This window comes from Lemur catta, chromosome 1, assembly GCF_020740605.2.
Source record: "Lemur catta isolate mLemCat1 chromosome 1, mLemCat1.pri, whole genome shotgun sequence".
NCBI lineage: Eukaryota > Metazoa > Chordata > Mammalia > Primates > Lemuridae > Lemur > Lemur catta.
Genome location: NC_059128.1, coordinates 77,151,206 through 77,169,599, shown reverse-complemented (window position 1 = coordinate 77,169,599; position 18,394 = coordinate 77,151,206). Strand labels below are relative to the sequence as shown.

At 37.4% G+C, this 18,394-nt stretch overlaps 1 protein-coding gene and 1 non-coding gene across 3 annotated transcripts in view; both read left to right on the top strand.

Moving 5' to 3' along the window:
- Nucleotides 1-18,394, top strand: part of TTBK2 (tau tubulin kinase 2) — a 132,002-nt gene that overhangs the window by 81,788 nt on the left and 31,820 nt on the right. For both annotated transcript variants that reach the window (XM_045539634.1, XM_045539627.1), the window contains one exon: nucleotides 14,084-14,241. In XM_045539634.1, coding sequence (XP_045395590.1) covers nucleotides 14,084-14,241 — 158 coding nt within the window. The remainder of the gene's footprint in view (nucleotides 1-14,083; nucleotides 14,242-18,394) is intronic.
- Nucleotides 15,539-15,601, top strand: LOC123631257. The gene has a single exon (XR_006733101.1). It is a non-coding gene; the product is annotated as a U7 small nuclear RNA (small nuclear RNA).

Sequence of the window (18,394 nt, the reverse complement as noted above, 5' to 3'; positions counted from 1 at the left end):
CATTCAACAAAATCCAGTACCCTTTTGATAGAAACCCTCAACAAACTAGTCACAGAAGCAACATATCTCAGAATAATAAAAGCCATATATGACAAACTCACAGCTAACATCATACTGAATGGGGAAAAGTTGAAAGCATTCCCCCTAAGAACTGGAACAAGACAGGATGCCCACTGTTACCACTTCTATTCAACATAGTGCTGGAAGTCCTAGCCTGAGCAATCAGACAAGAGAAGACTATTTAGGGTATCCAAATCGGGAAGGAAGAGGTCAAGCTATCTCTCTTCGCTGACAATATGATCTTGTATCTGGAAAACCCCATAGATTCTACCAAGAGTCTCCTGGAATTGATAAATAAATTCAGCAAAGTCTCAGGATACAAAATCAATGTATATAAATTAGCAGCATTTCTGTATACTAATAATAACAGTCAAACTGAGAGTCAAAGACTCAATACCATTCACAATAGCTACAAAGAAAATAAAATACCTAGGAATATACTTAAACAAGGAGGTGAAAGATCTCTTCAAGGAAAACTATGAAACTCTTAGGAAAGAAATCACAGAGGATATAAACAAATGGAAAAACATGGCATGTGCATGGATAGATAGAATAAACATTGTTAAAATGTCCATACTACCCAAAGTGATTTACAAATTTAGTGCAATCTCTATCAAATTACCAAAGTCATACTTTACAGATCTAGAAAAAATTATTCTGTGCTTCGTTTGGAACCAGAAAAGAGCCCAAATAGCCAAAGTAATCTTAAGCAAAAAGAACAAAGCCAGACTTCCAACCGTACTATAAGTCTGTAGTAACTAAAGCAGGATGGTATTGGTATAAAAATAGAGACATAGACCAATGAGATATAGAACAGAGAACCCAGATATAAAACCATCTATCTACAATCAACTGATCATTGACAAAGCAAACAACAGTGTACAAAAGAAGCCCTAATCAATAAACGGTGCTGGGAAAATTGGATAGCCACATGCAGAAGAATGAAACAGTACTCCTACCTCTCACCACTCATAAAAATTAATTCAAGATAGATAAAAGACTTAGATCTAAGGCATGAAACCAAAAGAATTCCAGAGGAAAATATAGGTAAAACTCTTCTAGATATCAGCCTAGGCAAAGAATTTATGAAAAAAGACTCCAGTGGCAATAACAAAAATTAATAAGTGGGATTTGATTAAACTAAAAAGCTTTTGCACAGCTAAGGAAGCAATCAACAGAGCAAATAGACAACCTACAGAATGGAAGAAAATATTCACAAGCTACACATCTGATAAAGGGCTATTAACCAGAATTTATAAAGAACTCAAGTAAATCTGCAAGAAATAAACAACCCTATTAAAAAATGGGCAAAAGACATGAATAGAAGCTTCTCAAAAGAAGAAAGACAAATGGCCAATGAACATATGAAAAAATGCTCAACATCATTAATCATCAGGGAAATGCAAATTAAAACCACAATGAGGCTGTGCGCAGTGGCTCACGCCTGTAATCCTAACACTCTGAGAGGCCCAGGCAGATGGATAGATCGAGGTCAAGAGTTCGAGACCAGCCTGAGCAAGAGCGAGACCCCGTCTCTACTAAAAGTAGAAAGAAATTATCTAGCCGACTAAAAATATATATAGAAAAAAATTAGCTGGGCATGGTGGCACATGCCTGTAGTCCCAGCTACTCGGGAGGCTGAGGCAGGAGGATCGCTTAAGCCCAGGAGTTTGAGGTTGCTGTGAGCTAGGCTGATGCCATGGCACTCACTCTAGCCTGGGCAACAGACCGAGACTCTGTCTCAAAAAAAAAAAAAAAAAAACACCACGATGAGATATCACCTTACCCCTTAGAATGGATGGCATTTATCAAAAAGTGTAAAAACGGCCAGGTGTAGTGGCTCACGCCTATAATCCTAGCATTCTGGGAGGCCGAGGAGGGAGGATTGCTTGAGGTCAGCAGTTTGAGACCGGCCTTAGCAAGAGCGAGACCCCATCTCTGCTAAAAATAGAAAGAATTAGCTGGGCAACTAAGAATAGAAAGAAAAAAAAAAATTAGCTGAGCATGGTGGTGCACGCCTATAGTCCCAGCTACTCGGGAGGCTGAGGCAGTAGGATCGCTTAAGCCCAGGAGTCTGAGGTTGTTGTGAGCTAGGCTGACACCACAGCACTCTAGCCCGAGCAGCAGAGCAAGAGTCTGTCTCAAAAAAAAGGTGCAAAAACAATATATTCTGGCATGGATGCAGAGAGCAAGGAATGCTTATACACTGTTGGTAGGACTGCAAATTAGTACAACCCCTATGGAAAACATTATGGAGATTCCTCAAAGATCTAAAAGTAGACCTACCTTTATTGGGTATTTACCCAAAAGAAGAAGACTTTTCATCAAAAAGACACCTACACTCAAATGTTTATTGCAGCACAATTCACAATTGTGAACATGTGAAATCAACCCAGGTGCCCATCATGAGTGGATTAATAAAATGTGGTATGTGTATATCATGGAGTACTACTCAGCCACAAAAAGATGTATTAATACCTTTTGCAGTAATCTGTATGTAACTGGAGACCATTCTCCCAAGTGAAGTGTCTCAAGAATAGAAAAACAAACACCACATGTACTCACTATTAAATAGGAACTAACTGATGAGCACACATGTGCACAGAGGGAAGTAAAACTAAGAGGAAATCAACCAGGGGGGAGAGTAGGGGAGGAAAGGGGCAAAAACCTACCTAATGGGTACGATGAACACTGTTTGGGAGACGGGCACACCTTTAGCTGGGACTCAAGCATTACAAAAGTGGTCTGTGTAACCTAAAACATTTGTACTCCCTTAATATTTTGAAATTTTTAAAAAGTGAATACACATTTTCTTTATAACCAAAAATGTTAAATCATTCAGTTTTACAGAGCCACTTTCACTTTGAATGTGTAAAGATTTGTTGGAAGGCACTGGATCTGGTAGTGAAGTTAAAAAATAAAAAACGAGAAAAGAAAAAAAAAGATTTATAAATGTTTAAAAATTAGAGTTTCTGTCAAGGAACAATATTACTTTAACATCTTGTACATGGTCAACACCTCATCCAGTAGCCTGCTATTGCTCACCCTGACAGCAGGTATAGAACTAGAGAGAGTAGTTATTTTGTTTCCTACCAGGAATCTTTTATGCATCTCTCACAGTAAAGCTAACGCTTGCTTTTGGAAAGTATTATATTGTTTTGGGAAATTATATCAAGTTTATCAGTACTTAGTATTTATGTATGATTCTGTCTTCCTAACTGACTTTTAAATCCTGGAGAAACAACTACGCCCTATTTTATTTTTTATTTTTTTGTTTTTGTTTTTTACTGGACACAGAGTCTCACTCTATTGTCCAGGCATGCAGGCAGTGGTGTCATCATAGGTCACTGCAACCTCAAACTCCTGGACTCAAGTGATCTTTCTGCCTCAGCCTCCTGAGTAGCTGGGATTACAGACATGTGCCACCAACACTCGGCTAATTTTTCTAGAGATGAGATCTCACTATGTTGCTCAGTCTGTCCTTGAACTCCTGACCTCAAGCAATTGTCCTGTGTTGACCACCCAAAGTGCTAGGATTACAGACATCAGCCATTGCACCCAGCTTTATTTTTTCCTGGTACTGTGCCTGACACGTAAATTTTCAACAAGTGTTGGGTATTAATTGAATCTTATTTTGGGCTAATAGTCTCCTACTCAGGAAATATAAGAAGAATCAACCTATGTAAGTGCATAAATACACAGAATTATAATGAGGATTAAAGCAGATATCTTACTATAACTATTATTTTTATTATGAGATTCTGAAATGTTAAAGCAACCATAAGAAACAAAGTGTTGGATCATGAATCTGCACAGATGGTAAAATTGCATAGAACTACACACACACACACACACACACATACACACACACTGAGTGCATGTGAAACAGGTGAAATTTGATAAGCTCTGTGGATTCTGCCAATGTCATTTTCCTGGTTTTGATATTATACTATAGGTATTTAAGATGTTACCATAGGGGAAGACTGGGTGAAGGGGACCTCTCTATACTATTTTTTCAGCTTCCTATAAATGTTTAATTATTTCAAAATAAAAAGTTAAAGTTTTAGGCCAACATTTTCAGTAATGCAGATAGTGATAAAAAAAAAAAACCTTAAATCTTATGGCCATTTCATAATTTAAATAAATCCTTTTAAAGTGTTTGAGAAAGGAAAATATCTCTGAGGGGTGCCTACTGAAATCTTATCAGCCTTCTTGAATTCCAGCACAGGAATTCCACGTGTAGGTGACACTGTTACTAGTGAATGGGGAACTAAGATAGAAGTATCATGTTGGATAAGGAAGAATTCTAGTACCTTTACACATTACTGTCACAATAATGACACATGGTAATGTCACAATAATACCTGAGTGATATTGTTATGTCTATTTCATGGAGTCTTAGTTCATAAACTAGTAGAGCCAAAAGTGTTATCTGAACTCATTTCTAACTCATTCAGTAAGGCCTAAGCTCTTTCCAGTTTACCATCCTGCTTCCCTTGAAGAGGTGACCACAAACACAATAGGCACTGTAAAGCAAATACTGCCATGACTGGTTAATGAAAATGCAGTGGAAGAACTAAAAAATTATTTGAAAACTTGTCAGATTATTGTCAGTAATTAATAGGATCATATGATCCTGATAAAAACACAAGAAATATCTTTATTGGAGTGTTCAGATTATAAGCATCACTTAGCAAGTTGAAAAGACTAAAGAAACCCATAAATATACACCGTTGGTGAGCCTGAAATGAAAATGTATCAACCAGTTCACATACTGTCACGACATTGCTAATGTCAGAGGATAAGACAGAGAGGAAATCCAAAGCCAAACAAACTTCATTAATCTTGTTAATATACTTTCCAGGCTTAAGAATTGGGGTATTTAACCAGAGATGACATCAAAATGCAGTAGATTGCCTCTTTCTGGGGGGGACTTAGAGCAGTTGTAGGATCCCCTAACTCTGGTAACATCTAAGTTAAATTTTTCAGAGCTCATACATGGGCTGCTTCTTAGGCAAACAAGTAAGAGGTTGGGCTAGAGAATAACATGACTACCATGTAAACCAAGCCCCAAAAGATAGGACTGTCTTGGCTTTGTAAAGAGCAAAAATAAGAGGAAGAATGTTAAAAGCAGAGGGAAGAACATGTGCATGCATAGGTCCTGATGCAAGAAAGGACTGAAAGACAAATGTGGCCTGGCGTAGTATTAATAAATGAGGGAAGGGAATGTTTTGAGATGAGTTTTAAAAGATGATTCAGGGGCTGGGCGCGGTGGCTCACGCCTGTAATGCTAGCACTCTGGGAGGCCGAGGCGAGTGGATCGCTTGAGGTCAGGAGTTCGAGAACAGCCTGAGCAAGAGCGAGACCCCGTCTCTACTAAAAAAAAACCAGAAATTAGCTGGACAACTAAAAATATATATATAAAAAATATTGGGCGGGTGTGGGGACACATGCCTGTAATCCCAGCTACTCGAGAGGCTGAGGCAGTAGGATCGCTTAAGCCCAGGAGTTTGAGGTTGCTGTGAGCTAGGCTAATACCACGGCACTCACTCTAGCCCAGACAACAGAGTGAGACTCTGTCTCAAAAAGAAAAAAAAAAAAAAAAAAAGATGATGCAGGGCCTTATAGGTCTTTTTAAAGAGTTTAGATTTTATTCTAAGTACAACAGGAAGCCTTGGAAGTGTTGTAAACAGAGCATGGTAATCCAATTTGTGTTTTTAGAGGATTACTTTTGCAGTTTTTGTGCATTCAAATGAGGCAAAGGAGAATTAGAGACTAGTTAGGAAAATATTGAGGTAGACTGAGCTGTGCCTTGGAAAGAAAGACATCTGAAAAAAAGTCGGTGTCTTAACACCACAAAGGTTTATTTCTTTTCTTTCCTTCTTTTTTTTTTTTTTTTTGAGACAGAATCTCACCCTGTTGTCCCTACTAGCGTGCCATGGCATCAGCCTAGCTCACAGCAACCTCAAACTCCCGGGCTTAAGAGATCCTCCTGCCTCAGCCTTCTGAGTAGCTGGAACTGCAGGCACACACCACCATGCCCGGCTAATTTTTTCTATTTTAGTAGAGATGGGGGCGGGAGTGTTCTTGCTCTTGCTCAGGCTGGTCTCGAACTCCTGACCTCCAGTGATCCTCTGGCCTCAGCCTCCCAGAGTGCTAGGATTACAGGTGTGAGCCATTGTGCCCAGCCATGGTTTATTTCTTGATTACATAACACACTATTCAAGTTGGATAGCTCTCCTAGGCAACTCTCAAGTGGTAACTTGAACATCCAGGCTTCACCTGTATTTTGACACTGCTCTTTTCAATACGTGGCCTTTAGAGTCATTAGGAAGGGGAAGAGCAGGTGTGGATGATCACTTAGGGGTTTTATGGCCAGGCCTGGAAATGATCTACAGTACTTTGGCCTATACCCAGTAGCCAGAACTCAATCACTCTGGCCCAGTTCCAACTGCAAGGGAGGCTGAGAGGCAGAGTCTCCCCTTGTGGCCAGGAGGCCAGGGATGATGATTGCTTGACTTGAGTATAAGTAGTGGAGCTGGAGATGAATTCTTAACTCCACCTCTTTGACTTTACCTCCTTTCATTTGCCATTATACTTATGTGATCCAGCTGTATTAGACCCCTTGATGCAGTCAAATGGGACTACCAGCCCTTCTCCTGGCTTTCCTTGCCTGGAATGCCTGTGTTTCATAACACTGCTTGTCTTAAGAAATTGAAAGCCTAACTCAGATGTCTGCTTCTTCACAGTCTCCTCTGATTCCTTCTGCTCAACTCTTAGCATACTTTGTTTTGTCTCCTTACTAAATAAGCTATGTGAGAGCCAGGGCCTTGTATGTTTACCTCAGTTTCCTCAAGAATTTAGCACAATGATAGGCATTTAATGAAAGTTTGCCAAATTAAATTAAATCTGCTTAAATTGATATTGCTTCTGCTGAACGTAAACACCCTGAAGACAGGACTATGTTTTGTTAATACTTGCATTCCTAGCACCCAGGACAGTAGGCATTCAATGTATATCTGAATCAATGAATGGATATTTGATAAAACTATAGGATACAGCAGAGTCACAGAACATGCATGTTTACTTGACTCACTTAAATTCAGTTGTATATTCAGGAGACAGGAAATTTTTAACATCTGTGATTCTGCCTGCCCTTTGGCTCAGTTAGTCATGCCCTATGCCCAGGCAGGGGTAGAGAACCTGTGGCCTTGGGGCCACATGTGGCTTTCTGGATCCTTAAGTGCAGGCTTTTGACTGAATCCAAATATTACAGAACAAATCTCTTTTAATAAAGAGATTTGTTCTGTGAAGTTGGGATTCACTTGGAGATCTGGAGGGTCACGTGTGGCCTTGAGGCCGCAGGTTCCCCATCCCTGCCAGGGGAGTGCCCTTGTGTATCTGCTGTTCCCACAGGTTTTTTTCTCATTGACAGGAGCCCAGGGGCCCCATAGTAGGCTGCACAAACTGTGGCTCTAATATTTTAAAGAAAAGTAGTTTTTTTTTTTTGGCACAACGTAACCACTACCTGCAGGCAGCTTGCTTCAGCCACATTCATCTGAACAAACAGACATCTATTCCAGTGCTGGAGGAAAAAGTAGTTTTGTTGCATCTACTGAGAGACAGTAGTATTCTGTATTTATGGACATTGTATGGGGCTTTCAAAGATAATTTCAAGTATATGCTGTTTTTTCCTTGCTGGCTGACTGGCTGTATCTCTTCTGCAGTGGAAACAACACTGCACTTAAAAGACCTGTTTAAATTGGTGCTTTGCTGCACACCATTTATGTGACTTTTCTAAATCTCAATTTTGTAGTCTGTGCAATGGTGAAAATACTAACTTCACAGCGTTGTCATTAAGATTTTAATAAGGTAATTGTGAGAATGATTTGTAAATTGTAAAGCATTGTGTAAATTTAAGTGGTTTTACATGTACCTCAGTTACACTGCATTTGTTTATAATTACCTCATTTTTCTTCATTTTTTTATTCTATTCAACATTACTTCTGTATTAATAGAGCTTCTTTTATTTCCTTTCTATTGCTTTGTCCTGTTAAGGCAATAAGAAAATGTTATTTTCCTTTTTTATTGGCCTTGTTAGGAGGCATGGAGAAGCTTTGGTATACCGTATTGCCAGGCAGTTTATCTAGTGGGCTGATTGAGTGCCTGAAAGGGAAGACATTGATGCCAGCCCACATTTTTGGCTGAGTGAGCAACCATGCTGCCTCACAGCACCTCAGGTCCTGGGGGACCTGACCATGGGGGCACTCCTGAGTTGCTCCAGTTTCTTGATATACAGTCATGTGCCATATAATGACATTTTGGTCAACAGTAGACCACATAATACAGTAGTGGTCCTGGACGTAAGCTTATAATACCGTATTTTTACTGTACCTTTTCTATGTTGAGATATGTTTAGGTACACAAATACTTAACCATTACATTATACATGCCTATAGCATTCAGTACAGGAATGTGCTGTACACGTTTATATCCTAGGAGCAATAAGCTACACTATATAGGTACATAGTATGCTATACCATCTAGGTTTGTTTCAGTACATACTGTATGTTTGCACAATGACAAAATGATGCATTTCTCAGAATGTATCCCTGTCAAATGATGCATGAGTTAATGGTGAAAACAGGTAAAGCTCTGCAGCCTCTTCAGCTTATTCTCTCTATGGGTCTCTATCTTTTGCTTATTCAAATCTTCAGAGGATAGGTACAATTTAATTTTTTTTCTCCACCAGTGTCGCTAAAATTCCCAGGAAGAGCAGAGAAGTCAAACATGTGCATTTCTTTCCCTCTGTTGCATCTACACATCACTGAAGTGGAGCAATTTCTTTTGCAGTAAATAATCTGTCTTTGAGTCAACCAGGCCAACACAGCCATTCTGCTCTCCTGCTTAAGTGCTTTATTGATCCATTAATTTACCATTTATTTTTTAATAAATGAGTTTTTAATATCACATTACAAATAATTCTTGTTTTTGCCAAGGCTGGAGTTGGTCTACATTCTCTTTGAAAGGGCAAACTGGATCTCATGTAGAAGTAAATACGATACAGCTATTGATTACATTTTGTATTAAGGATAGAGTAGTGCTTCCCTAAGGCATTGTGCCCTAAGTCAGATGACTGATTGCTGTAAAGAATAAGGGTAGCCAGGTGTGGTGGCTCACATCTGTAATCCCAGCACTTTGGGAAACTGAGGCAGGAGGATTGCTTGAGGCCAGGATCACTTCAAGACCAGCCTGGGCAATATAGCAAGACCCCATCTCAAAAAAATTAAAAAATCATCTGGGCATGGTAGTGGGGACCCACAGTCCCAGCTCCTCAGGAGGCTAAGGCGGGAGGATCGCTTGAGCCCAGGAGTTCGAGGCTATAGTGAGGTATGACTGTGCCTCTGTACTCCATCCTGGGAGACAGAGCAAAACCCCACCTTTAAAAAGAAAAAAAATGAATGAATATTCCTGGTGGTAGGAGCTAGCACCAAGTATCTTTGTGAGCTATACATAGATGTACAATCAATTTATTTTAGATAATACATTTTTGTTATTAATTTTTTTCTGGTTATTTTAAGTAGGGCCCAGTTGCAGTGGCTCACACCTGTAATCATAGCACTTTGGAAGCTGAGGTGATAGGATCGCTTGAGGCCAAGAGTTTAAGACCAGTCTCAGCTACATAGTGAGAACCTTTCTCTACAAAAAATTAGCCAAGCGTGATAGCATGTGCCTGTAGTCCCAGCTACTCGGGAGGCTGAGGCAGGAGGATCATTTGAGCCCAGGAGTTTGAGATTGCAGTGAGCTATGATGATGTCATGGCACTCTAGCCTGGGCAACCGAGCGAGACCCTGTTTAAAAATAAAAGTAGTACATGGTCATTATAAAAACTTTGAAATAACAGAAATGTAGAAAATCCAAATTACTCAGAATCTCATTACCCTGACATGGTAACTGACTATTATTAACTTTTTTGTGTCTTGAATAATTTGCTTTAGAAAAACTATTTTATTGTTTATCCCATTATAATTATGCTTGAGAAAAATAGACTGTGTCTGATTCATAAGTTCAGGTAGAAGGGAGATTAACACAAATAATCCACACAGTGACCAAGTAAAAAGTAATACAGATTGAATATCCCTTATCTGAAATCCTCGGGACCAAAAGTGTTTTGGATTTCAGATTTTTTTGGATTTTGGAATATTTGCATTATACTGATTGAGCATTCCAAATATGAAAATCAGAAATCTGAAATGCTCCAGTGAGCATTTCCTTGGAGCGTCATGTCAGCGCTCAAGAAATTTGGGATTTTGAAGCATCTCGGATTACTGGTTTTCAGATTTAGGATGCTAAACCTATATTGCATTTTTGCTTGTCTGTAACCTCCTCAAATCCTCTTTTCTTCCCCCTCCCCACAACTTCCCCTTCCCTAAACTGCTTCCTCTCCCTAATTCCATTCACAGAAGATTCACTTTCTTATTGATATTATAGTTTTAGTGTTTCTCACACTATTTCACCAATTACTCCTATTATGGCAAAGTATAAACATATTTTTTAAGAGGTCTTGAAATAGTCTTAAAGTGTCAGCCACAAGTCCAACATTTCTTTGCATTCTCTTGCATTTCCATGTGAATTTTGCTTTCTAACTTCTTTGTGTTCATTGTATTATAAAATATTACGATACCATACCACTGAGTAAAATGCTCCAGGAAGCTGTGCCACATTTATCAAGTGGGCTTTAAACTCTCTGTGGCAGATGGCTGCATCCCCTGGGAGTACACAGTTACCCTGGTTTGAGAAACTTGGACTGTAAATTTAGGTGAGTTTTGTTTGTTTGTTTGTTTTTTGTTTTTGTTTTTATTTTTGTTTTTAGGCAGAGTCTTGCTCTGTTGCCCCGCCTAGAGTGCAGTGGCCTCAAACTCCTGGGCTCAAGCAATCCTTCTGCCTCAGCCTCTCAAGTAGCTGGAACTACAGGTTTGCACCACCATGCCTGGCTAATTTTTCTATTTTTAGTAGGCAGGGTCTCACTGTTGCTCAGGCTGGTCTCAAACTCCTGAACTTGCTCAGGCTGGTCTCGAGCTCCTGACTTCAAGCAATATTCCTGCCTCGGCCTCCCAGAGTACTAGGATTATAGGCATGAGCCACCACACCTGCCCTGAGTTTATATTTTCTAAGAATATATTATTAAATGAAGGAAGTAAAGGAGTTAGACATATACTAGATTTTCAGTGATTATCAGTAGAGAGATATGGAACATACCTTTTAGAGGGAACTATCAGAATCATCTGGAAGGGTTTTTCAGATTTCACCTTGCCCCCTTTTTAGTTTGTGAATTAGTGCTATGGTGACTCTGTTTTGAGGAGAAAGTGTTTTATTCCCCAGTTGTATTGGGGTGAAAAAAGAATGACAGCTATTTAAGTTTTACACACACATGCATATATGCACACACTACTATATTTATGAACAGTATATAAGGGACTAATTTATATTATTCTCAAACCTATTTGAATGAGTAACTGAATTGGAATTTTCTGATTGTATTATTTATGTTAGTCAAATGTGATATAATGAATTCAGTTACCAAAAAAAGTGAGTTCTTGACTTGTCCTGTTTCTACTATTCCAGTCTTATGAAAGTTAGGATTTAGAGCCACCCTCGTCCTGAATTAGAAAATTATTTTGGTAGATTAGAAATGTTTTTCTCTTTAAAATATCTGCAGCACTCTGCCCAGTTTGACTATTTGTTCCCACTAGGGTGCCTTTAAGTGCCTCAGTGCTTTTAGCTTTCCTCTTGTTTCTTTTGTTCTGTGTCCTCTGTCTTTCTGCCTCCTGCTGCTGGTCTCTAGTATCATCATCATAGTAACAAACCGTTTCAAATTTGAGCTCCAATGCCATAGAATACGTTTTCTAAGACATACAATACTATGATAAAAGTAAGAAGATAATTCCATGATAAAAGGACATCTGACATAAAAACCATTTAGGATCATTCCTGTTACAGCACAGCATTGGCAGAGATTTAGCAGAGGCAGTCTAAATGCTCACACAGCAGGGCAAGTGATGCCTCATTTATAGGGACTCCACCTTCTGGGAAGCATGGATCTCACTCTGTGAGAACCTATGAGAACCTTGATTTCAGAGTCAGGAGAGCGGGTCAAAGGCCTGGCACCTTCAGTTCCCATACACTCAGTCCCAATCCATCTTTGTTTCTTCTTTAGTCTTTCCTACAGCCCTCTGTCTCTGATATTTCAGGGAAGTCTAAGCTATAACATAGGTAACTGAGATCAACAAAAATAGGACCAAAATAAATTTTCCAGATTTTATAATCTTCCCTTTTATCTTTTTAGTTTCTTTTTCTACATATATTATTTTTCTTTTGGGGACTTAAGTGAAAGGCAGGGTCATGTGACTCTTTCAGTAAATATTATTACAAATAAACATTTGTTCTTGGAATATTTTTAGAGTATTATGTGTAAGGCAGTGTGTTAGACCCTTTAGATACAGTGATGAATAAGATCAGACAAATACCAGCTTCTTGGCACTTATAATCTAGGCTGAAAGAAAGAGAAATTAAATAATCATAAATAACTATTTATAATTGATAAGATTTGACCATCCTCCCTACTGAAACGATATCTTCACTTGTAGTCTAGAACACTGCGTCTTGGTTTTCCTACTTCACTGGCCACTCCCTTTTTGTTTCCTTTGCTGAGTCCTTCTCTTCCTTCCATCTACACATTGGAGTATTCAAGGCCTTAGGACTTGGACCTTTTTGCTCTCTACTCTCCCTCAATGATACCAGTGAGTCCCATGGCTTTAAATAATACTTGTTGATATCTATGAGCTAATGGTACCCAAATTTGTATCTGTATTTCCTATTCCTCCCTAAACCCTATAAAATTCCAATATCCCAATCCCCAAACTCACTGTTTTCCATCTCACTGCATTTAGCCAGTGTCTTAGGACAGAAATCTAAGTTATTCTTTATTCTTTCCTTACTCTCACAGTTTTCTTCTAATCCATCAGCAAGGACTGTTGGCTCTACCACCAGATTATATCCAAATCCTACCACTTCTTATCACCTCTACTGTTACTATCCTGGTTCAGCTGACAGTAGCCTCCTAAGTGGTCATCTGTTCCAAGCACCCTCATCTCCATTCCTGTTTATGGCATCTATTGTCCACTTAATAGCTGGAGTAATCTTTTTAAAGCCTAAAATAGACCTGCACAAAATCCTCCAATGAAGAAGTACTGATTTCATATCTGAGACAGGAAATGTATATGATGAATCTCAGAGGACAGGATACTAACAGGGTAACAAATGATAAGGAGAGAATGAAGCCATAATCATAACATACAATATGATGCCTATTGACAGAAGCAATAAAGGTCTTTATGAGATCCTTCTGAAGACCACATCAAAATTTAGGAATTTAAAGACAAAAAATGAAATTATATACTATATAAATCACACTAATAGGGCAGATTTCTTTTTGATAATTTGTACATGGAAACACACACATATTTTCAGAATTTTTCACACCCCAAAAAGAAAAAATTGGAAGAAAGCACAATGAACTTGTATATTTTCCTAACCTAAACATACCATCTGTTAACCCTTGTCTCTTTTTTAGGTTGAACCATGTAAAAATGTCCTTGTTTTTTGTGTGCTTTTTGACAAATAAATGATAAAATAGGTGGTTCAACTGAATACACATTTACACATACACATCACACAACACACATCCTTTTTCTAAACTATCTGAAAATAGATTATAGATATGATACTTAATTATGTATCTTCCAAAAATATAAACATTCTCCTACACAACTGAGAAAAATCAACATTAATTCAGTATCATCATCTATGTATAGTTTTTATTCAAATTTCTCTATTTGAACCATCAGTTTTTAAAGAAAATCATATTACAAAATTATTTTATGAGTCTGGGGTGCTTTCTATTATAGAAGAAAGTGACTGTGTTTATTGTTGGCTTACTCTAGTTTTTGTCTTTGTGGTTTAGCTTCTTACATCCGTGTTTGACAATAGCATCAAGACCTTTGGAGTAACTGAGAGTGACCCTTTTGACTGGGAGAAGACTGGAACTGATGGCTCCCTGACAACCACCACCACTTCTACCACCCCGCAGTTGCACACCCGCTTGACTCCTGCTGCAATTGGGTATGTCCTAAGCAGACCCTTTAGTGGTATCTTTTCCTGGATGCATTGTGTTTGCAGAAATTTATTTCATCCGCATGCCCTCAGATGGCTAAATGTAAGACATAGGGGAAAGCCTATGGATTTCCTTGAATTAATAGTGCTCTTGTATATGCCTTTGGAATGACTTGTTTTAGAAAGTACTGATGGATTATACTGTGAAGTGAGAGCTTGGAGCTTATGTGACTTGTTGATGTCGGATTTACAGTGAGTTTTCTTCAAAATGAGAAGGGCATTAGTTCCATTTCCAAAGAATATTTGGGACCCTAAAAAGAATGTGCCACAATTATGTATAACTATACTGTGCTTAAGTTTAGTGGAAACAAAACATGTAGCATGTTCCTCTTAAGAAAGTGATTTAATTTTTATAGTGTATTAGGAGCAGGTTATTGTATATTTCCTTTGTTTTCAGTGTTTTTCCTTTATGAATATTTAATACATTTCCTTTTGTTTTTTATTTTGTTTTGTTTGTCTTTTTTTTTTTTCTGACCCATTTTTTTACCCACTCTGGTTGCTTTTAACTGTTTGGTTAAAAAAAAGTGAATAGGAAAAACCATCATACAATCTCAGTTAATTGGGATATTTTACCATTAATCCATTGCTTTGTTTTTTGGGGTTTTTGTTGTTGTTGGTGGTGGTGGTGGTGTTGTTTTAAGACTTGGTTTTACCATGTCGCCCAGGCTGGAGCACAGTGGCTGTTCACAGGTGCAATCATAGCACACTGTAGCCTCGAACTCCTAGGCTCAAGAAATCTCCTACCTCAGCCTCCTGAGTAGCTGGGACTACAGGCACGTGCCCCAGCGCCTGGCTCTGATGATTTTTATATTGAAAGATGGGATCACTAGGACTTGTTAAATCAGAAAATTTTGCATGCACTCATATAACTGGAGTTGATACCACAATTATCTTGTCTAAAGGTTCCTAAATGTGAGACTCTGACAAGCTGCATCAGAATCACCACAGATTTTTAAAAATATTTGTATCTATTCCTAGGAACCACCCTAGACCTATTGAATCAGAATTCTATGGGTGGAACACAGAAATCCACATGCATCAAGTGTTCATGCTTATCAGAGTTTGGATCCTGCTGCCCTAGTCCAGCTACCCTATTTTACAAATGAGGAAGTAATCCTAACACTGAAGTGAATCATTCAACTTCAGATAAATATTAGTGGCAGAGCTGGAGCCAGTCCAGAAATTTTGGTTTATGTTTTAGTGCTTTTGTACTTCTTTTTTGATTGTTGTTAGAAGTAGAAGTCTCTAGTGTTACAGCTCTTTTAGAATTTGTCTAGTAAGTTTTCTGGTCCTCACCGGAAGAGCCCCCCATGCTATATTTTTAAAAATAAAAATTAAAAAAAAATAATAAAAATAAAATAAAATAAAACAAAACAAAAAAGCAAAAAGAAGTAAATAAGTCTCAAACTTAAAAAAACCAGGTGATTGGACTTCAGGGTAGCTAAAGACAATGAAGGCAGCTTAAGTTCCCATCGTCCAATGTTTCCTCCAAAACAGAGTAACAAAAAAGGAAAACTAAAATTACACAAACAAACACGTCCTCAAGCATAACTTGAAGACAGAGGATGCCCAAACTTCAAAATAATCGTAAGTAAAAAGAGAGAAAAAAAAAACAGATACCAAATCCTAGTGCAATATCTCTTATGCTTCTGCCTTACCTAACCCTGCCACAGGCTTTATAAAGGCAGACCAAGAAAAACTGTGGGAAAGAAGGTAGTTAGTAGTGGAACTTAAGGTTGATCTAAAATCAAGGCCAGAAAGACTAAACCCATCCTAAAAAAGTATCTGGATAGATCAGATGATGGACTTAAGGGAAGTAAAAATATGCATGATTCAAAAAAAAAAAAGGAGAAGTGCCCTTTGACAGTTGGGTGGTGAAGGAAAAAAGATGTATCAGTTTGGATCTAATCAGGAGAGAGAAACCACACAGTAATTTGAGTACAAAAAATATAAAGAATTACTTAAAAATGTTTTTACTGATTCACAATAAAATATGTATTTATGGGGTACATGTGATATGTTGATACATGCATATAATGTGTAATGATCAAATCAGAGTAATTAGGACATCCATCACCTCAAACATTTATTATTTCTTTGTGTTGGGAACATTTCACATCTTCTCTTCTAGCTATTTTAAAATATACAATAAACTATTGTTAACTGTAGTCAATAATAGAGAATTGGAATAGCATAGGATTGAGTAGTAAGAAGTAAAGAGAAATGTAAAGAATGCAGGAATAACAAATATAAGGTGCAGCTACTACTCCTAGAGCTGATATTAAGCATCTAAGAGCTCTTCTGCCCCTGCCTGAGGGCTGAAGTTCAGACCTTATTGGGACAGGAAAAAATTTGACTTGATTGAATTCAGGAAAGAAATGGAAGGAAAAGACAAAATGATCTCAGAATTGAAAAATATATCATCATACAAGGTACACAAAGGCAAACAGACTAAAGTGAAATTTTAATAAAGGTCATGGAATAAATGCAAGGAAAAAACCCTGAAAGAATGAAAATGAAATAAAGAAATAATTTAAAAGGATTAAAGAGAAATTAGTGCAAAAGCAAGGCAGACAGAGAAGGATTAACATTCATATTGTTGGAGTCCCTGAAGAAGAAACACAAAATAATACCAAGTAAAATGTAGAAACCTAATAGAAAAGGTTAAGTAAGAAAACAGAGAACTAAGAGCATTGAAAAATGTATATGTCAAAAAATAACAATTAGAACAAAAAGGCAAACTTTCTGAAATAAAATTGTTTGCAAATTAAAGTACAAAGGATACCCATTTTGTAGAGAAAGAAATATAGCAAACATAATATTAATAAAATACATGTGATTTTTAAAAACTATGACAGAGCTTTTCCCCTGTGATCTCTTCTAGGAGATTTATGGTTTCAGGTCTTATAGTTAGTTCTTCATTTTGAGTTGATTTTTGTGTATGGTGTAAGATAAGGGTCCAATTTCATTCTTTTGCATGTGGAAATCCAGTTTTCGCAGCACCATTTATTGGACCCCATTGTGTTCTTTTGGTGCTTTTGTTGAAAATTAGTTGACCATACAAAATATCTGCACTCCCATGTTCATTGCAGCATTATTTACAATAGCCAAGGTATAGAAACAACCTATATACCCACTGGCAGACAAATAGATAAAGAAAATTGTATATATATAAATGGAATATTACTCAGCCTTAAAAAGGAAGGAGATCCTGCCATTTGCCACAACATGGATGGACCTGGAGGACATTATGCTAAGTAAAATAAGCCAGACACAGAAAGAAAAATATTGCATTATCTCAGTTATATGAAGAATATATATATATATAAAATGTATATAAAAGCTTGAATGCACAGAGATAGAGAATAAGACAATGGTTACCACAGGGGGTGGTGAAGGGGACATGGAGAAGAAATGGGCATATGTTGGTCAAAGGATACAAAATAGCAGATATATAGGATAAATGTATAGATTTAATGTACAAGCATGAGGACTATAGTTAATAAAATTATATTAGGGATTTTTGTTAAATATGTAGATTTTAACTGCTTTTATCACAAAAAAAGTGTAACTATATGAATTGATAGATGTGTTAATCTGTTTCGCTATAGTAACCATTTTACTATCTATTCATATCCCATAACAGCATGTTGTAAACTTTAAATGTACACAATTAAAATAAAATACTATGACAGAGTTAACACCAAACATACTAGTCACAGCAATAAATATACATGAGCTTAACTCATCTATTAAAAGAAAAAGATTTTTAGTCTGGTTAATATAGCTATGTTCGTATGCTATATATAAAAGACACACCTAAAAAAATATTTCAGAAAGGGATAGAGTAGACAAAGATATATCAGAAAAATGGAAACAGTAAGAAAAGAGTAATGATTCTGATACCAGACATTGTAGCATTCAAGCCCAAACATTAAAAGTTAGAAAGGATACTTTTTAATGCTAAGTGCCACAATTCATAAATAAGATATAAAATTTATTAATATTTAGTCGCCAGAATCATACTCACCTTTAGGAAACAACAACGAAAGGATATTCAAGGAGAGAGAAATAGAAACACACTAATTAATAATCAGAGATT